Here is a 5,945-nt window from a genome sequence, read left to right on the forward strand (position 1 = left end):
AAAAAAGAACAGCTGAACAGCTGAAGGAACAGGTAGCATATTGACAATACTGTAGAAGGGTTTAGGCAGCCAGAACAAGATGGCAAGTGAGGAGGTCAGGCATAGGCCAGAATAGAGGAGCACGGAGAGGGTCTTCTGATGTCAGCTTCCGGGCTGATGAAAGTGCCTATTGACACAAGCAGGGACCCAGTCAGATAGTATCTTCCAAGTTCATGCTCCTAAGCAGTGGATCCAATAGAAAAACTAAAACAGACACATGGACAGAGGGGGCTCCAATCAACAAGAGTGAAGGAAGTGTGGACAGGGAAGGAGATAAGGAAAGGAAGAAACTCCAGAGACCATAGAAAGAACAGACCACTTCCCTCCACCAGATTCCCAGCTCTGGGGCCCCTTCTCTTTGGAAAAGTCTATCTCTGTTGCTTTTGCAATAAACCTGCTGCTTGCTTGCAGGTTTATTGTGTCCTGTTCTTCAATTCTTGGCTGCATGGAGACATCAAATCCAGCACCCCTAGATGGTAATGATACTGCGTTATAGGAGAAGACATTTTTTTTTCCTACTTAAAATATACCACAGATAACTCATACAAGGAAAGTACATAAATTTAATGTTTCTAAAAGAATCTACATAACAAATGAAACAGGAAATGAGTAAAGAAGGTTTTATTCTGGATAGTCCTCCATCTTTGCTTTCTTCTGGTTACTTAGGTGGCACCATCACTGGGTCTCCTTGCTTGGTTGGCAGACTCTTTGGATTCGGGACACCAACACCTTCAGGGACTCCTTGACATCCTTGTTGCGGAGTGTATAGATGAGAGGATTGAGAAGTGGGGTGATAACTGAGTAGAATATAGCCACAATCTTATTGATACTTGACTCATATTTTACTGCTGGGCGGACATACATGAAGATGAGGGTGCCAAAGTAGATAGTTACCACAGAGAGGTGGGCTGCGCAGGTAGAGAAGGCTTTGTGTCGGGCTGCAGCTGAGGCCATGGCTAAGATTGTGGCCAGGATTTGGGCATAGGAAACCATGGTAAAGGCCAGGGCTCCTAGGATAATGACATTGCTGAAAGCATAGCCCACTGCTTGGATGACGTATGTGTCTGTGCAGGAAAGGCGAAAAATCTGATCTGCATCACAGAAGAAGTGGTTGATCTGGTTTGGGGTGCAGAAAGAGATTTGTGCAAGGAGGAAGGAGGGGAACATGGGACAGAGGAATCCCACAGACCAGCAGATCCCAGCCAGGGTCCCACAAGTTTGGGGACTGAACAACAGTGGGTAGTGGAGTGGGCGACAAATGGCAGCATAGCGGTCAAAGGCCATTGTGGTGAGGATGAAGAGCTCAGTGGCAGCCAAGGAGAAGAAGAAGTAGTACTGAGTGATGCAGCTGGGAACTGAGATGACCCCTTGGGAACTTAGAAAGTTGGCCAACATCTTGGGCACAGTGACTGTGGTGTACCAGAGCTCTACCAAGGAGAGATTGCAGATGAAGAAGTACATGGGAGTGTGGAGGTGCCCATCGAGGGCCACGAGGAGCACAATAAGTGCATTGCCTACCAAGGACAAGAGGTAGACCAGGAGGAAGAGGGAGAAGAAGAGCACCTGAAGATGTGGGGAGTTAGAAAATCTCAGGAAAACAAATTCAGTCACCAACGTGTGGTTGACTTTCTCCATTCAGTCAGGTGAGTCAACTTGGCAAGGAAAGGAGGTGTATTTGAAGATCTTAGATGTCCTCCATTATGTGGTTATCTAGTCATCTCTGGTCAACCTCTATGGACACTCTCAATTTTCCCTTTAGATTACTGCTTGACTTGGCTGCTTCTCACTTTTCAAACAGTGAAGAGTACTATACTTCTTAAATAGAATACTAAATATTCAAAGCCATTTCTCTCTCCTCATTGAAATAGAAATGCCATATTTCCCAGGAATTCCCATATTTCCCAGGAATTAGAGGCGAAGGCTCTGCATCTATGGATCTCTCTAGACTGAGCATGTAACATGCCTCACTTCCACATAAAGATTGAATCATATGTTGGTATGTTAACGTCAACTTATTTGGTATAAAATCCCCAACAATTTATGAATTAACCTAATATCTCTACATGTGGGTTACTGTATACCTTGAGTCCTCTCTGACCCTAAGATTCTTTAACCATCAAGCTTGCAGAAGATGTGGAATCTTCCTGTTTTTTTATTTACCTGTTATGTCAATGGACATTGGATCTCAGAAGGTAAAGAAGAAGAGTGTGCAGCCCTTTGTACAGGTTTCAATGTGGATGGAACAGAGGTTCTTCACAGAAACCTCTGGATTTGGATTTCTTGGGAAGAACAGGAAAGATCTTGCTTGGTTAAGGGTAAGAAAGGGAGCATGTTTCAGAGGAGAGGGTAAATTCAGGCCGGGATTCTCAGGTGGAAATTTTGGGATGGATTACGGTCTTTGAAGAGAAAATAACTATTACTGATATGTGAGCAAATTCAAAGAGACCATAATGCAAACCTCAGAGGAAACTTAGATTTTCTGAGTTAAAATTAACATTGGGAAAGATAAAGATAATAGTATTGATGCTTTCAAAGCATGAGTTTTACACAGATTTCCAATTCTTGACTTTCTTTCTTCGAAATGCTTCTAAAAATGGAGACATCAAAAATATTCATTATTAGGTGTTAGGCTAATATGCTACAAATTAAAAAACATGGGTAATTGTTCTGACACAACATGAAGAGAAAAAGTGATACAATGCAAAACCTAGCATCTGATGTATATTCTCAAGATGTCAGATTATTGTAAGATTATCACTTAAAATATAGGCTTACAAACAGAGAGAAACAACATGTATCCCATTTGTTTACAATAAAAAAAAATATATAGGCTTCTGGGTTGGGGATATAGCTTGCCTAGCATTTACAAGGCCCTGGGTTCAATCTCCAATACCACCACCACCAAAAAAATGTAGATTTCTGTTTCCAAATATCTTATAATAAAGATGTTTTAATATATCTGAGACTTTAATTTTGCTATTAAAGTGTTTATTTTAATGTCAGAGATTTGTTAATTGAGAAAAGACTACAGAAATTGACAAGTATTAATAAAACAAGTATCACCTGAAATTTTAATTTGTGACAGTGTTTATATTTGCAGTGTTTATTACAGGCTACTTAATTTGCATACATGCATTTAAACATGCTTATACCCACACAGAAATGCACACTTGAAGCCATAAAAAGACCTTACCTTAATTGCTCATTTTCTTTCAATTTTCCCTTCACCAAGTTGGTCAAGGACTTCAGCCCATCTCCTTTTATTTAGTATTCCTTTGTAGACCCTGCAAATCTGACCTCACCCTATATGTACATAAAAATGTAATTTTAGATTTATTAGTGGGATTTTTTTTTCTCATTTTCCCAAAGCTCATTCAAAATTCACACTTCCTGAGGGGGTCTGCCCTCTCCTACTATTGGTCACTAAGTGTTAGGTTAGAAGAATCGGAACTCAAGACCCCAGCCTCCACCCTCTCCAGACCCCAGGTGTTTAAGAGGGGAGTTGCGAGTAGGGGAGTTGGTCATGTTTATGAGGAAGGCAAGGTTTGTGAAGACAGGCTATCCCTTCTTCAGGCCTTCCAAAGGGGTCAGAGGATGAATTTTCAAATTTTCTTTTCCACAGCCAGGAGAAAAGGGGTGTCTGTGGAGAGAAGAGGACTGATTTCTGGTTTCTTACTTGGATGCTCATTCAGTCACTGGGCTTCCTGACCAGCAGCATCTAACAAGGAAAGAGCCATATGGGATCATAAGGATGATGTTATGGGACCTTAAGGCAGAGAAGAAAGAGATAGGCCCTGCTTCCTTGAACAATTGCTTTCTCAGGGTATGAAAGGTTATGGAAGATGGATTCCATCCATGGGTACAGGACAGAATTAGGGTCAGGGAGGGTGGATGAGTTCAGGGCTATGCTAGATTTTAGAACAAAGAGTACAAGCATTAGGAATTTGGTATGAGGCCTCTGGCCAAGACATAACTGGAAGATGAAGATGGACAAGAATGTGGGAGCCGGTTACCACTGTCCATCCAAGTGAATCCCTCCAAGGGCCAGAGCAGAAGCTGCCACCAGCCAAGAAGAGACACAGCTTTACCTGTGCATTGTTCCTGTCCCTCCTCACTCCCCAGCACCCGGAGGGGTGTGGGGAGCCGGTATGAGGGTCCAACGCTCTCCTATTTACTCCAGCTGCTAGTGCTGGCTGTTGACTGAGGTTATGAAGAAAGGAACTTTGAAGTAAAAATATGATTGAAACTTAAACAGGTCTTTGTGTGCCAAATTACAACTCAACAAAAAGAGGAAAAGGACAGCTTTATCAACATGTTTTAATACTTTTAAGCCAAAAGTGACTCACAAATTAAGGAATCTGGCTGAGGAACATTAAGTCAGCTATCCAATAGAAAGAGAGGGAGCCAGCAGAGTGTAGCTATGCCAGTTAACACAAATGTAAAACTGTTTCACATTTACACCCTATACCCTGAGATGCCTTAGTAAAAAAAAAATACACACACACACACACACACACACACACACACACACATATATACACACACACACACGTATACACACACACACACACATACTTATATCCTGATGCACATTTAACATTTAGAAAATATAATGGTCAAAGGATGTTTTGGTCAGCTTGTTCTTTGGAACCAACAGGATCCTTCCTGCCTCAATGCCTTTGGTTTCTAAAATAGCAATCATCCTTCTTGAATTATTTAAGAAGACTTAGCCAGCTATCCTAATCCACTGACCTTTACGTTCTGGTGTTTAGAAAGGGCCGCGGAGTTTGTTAGAGTGGCAATTGGATCTATAAGTTCTAATCCAAACACTTCCTCTATATTACGTGGCCTGAAGCTCAGAGAGGAAATAAGTAGGTGGCTTTTTGAGTCATCCAAATGGTGTGTAGTAACATGAGAATTGGAGCCTTCTGGTCCACAGGTCCACCTGTTAGCTTGCATTTTTAATCACATCTTTAATTCTCTTGTGAATGATTTTGTCTTTCCCCTGGGACTGGGAAATTTTCTCAGCATCCATGTCTCATAAGGCCCTTCTTTTTCCAGGGACATGTTCTCAGCATGCTGCCAGACTCAGGATGGGAGGAATAGATTTGCACCTGACATTTTTACTTTTATCCCCATTTCTGCTTTTCTCTTTCCATTTAGTTTTTCCTCCTTTTCAATGACACTGCTGGCCAGTGATTGGCACAGTCATGGAATGGGTGAGGCCAGGTGGTTTTATGGGAAAGAACCCAAAATTCAGTCTACCTGTTGAGTTAACACACATATATATTCTATTGATGGAGAGAAAATGGAAAAAGTTACATTGTTCATTTCTCTCTGACCAAACCATGGTTTAATCTTTACCTAATATTGTTAAACAGCGGTTGCTTTCATGTGTATCTTTTCTAATTTGACTTTCTTTACAGTTTTGCAAAGGAAAGTGACACAATTTTTTTCTCAGTGATATCTTAAAGTTTATTTTTAATAAAATTATATATTTATGTGGTATAAAGATTAAATAGTAAATGAAAGTGTAAAATAAAAAGTACTCATGCTATTTTGATACTTCTCGAGAGAGCTTACAGCAAGGATCAGAGATGAGTGCCCCAAGTTTCAGAAGGAAACTTGAATGAGAGAAGGTGGGAAAGTTGAAAATGCAATTCCTTAGTTATAGCTCAGATCCTAGGCATGATTATTACAGTGCAAGTGACTAGAAGCACAACTTCCTGTTGGAGAATGGACACGGCAGTGTAATTCAGAAACAGATGACTTCAAGTGCTTCTACCTTTTCCAGCCCTCTTCTTCACCTCTGCAACTGACGAAGAATTTTTTTTTTCTCATTAATCGCCTCACATTTATTCTAGATAGGTGAAGAAATACTCCAAACTCCTCTTCAATTCAGTGAA

General features: G+C 41.0%; 1 protein-coding gene across 1 annotated transcript; it reads right to left on the reverse strand.

Annotated features, from left to right (window-relative positions):
- Positions 1 to 714: 714 nt before the first annotated feature.
- LOC306666970 (olfactory receptor 6N2-like) lies at positions 715 to 1,674 on the reverse strand (the record flags this gene model as incomplete). The annotated part of the gene is made up of 1 exon (XM_079149223.1): positions 715 to 1,674. One exon carries the CDS (start codon positions 1,672 to 1,674, stop codon positions 715 to 717), a length of 960 nt encoding a protein of 319 aa, XP_079005349.1.
- Between the last annotated feature and the right edge of the window lie 4,271 nt (positions 1,675 to 5,945).

The sequence above is a fragment of the Sciurus vulgaris genome (genome assembly GCF_902686455.1).
Source record: "Sciurus vulgaris genome assembly, chromosome: 7".
In the NCBI taxonomy this organism is placed as follows: Eukaryota; Metazoa; Chordata; class Mammalia; order Rodentia; family Sciuridae; genus Sciurus; species Sciurus vulgaris.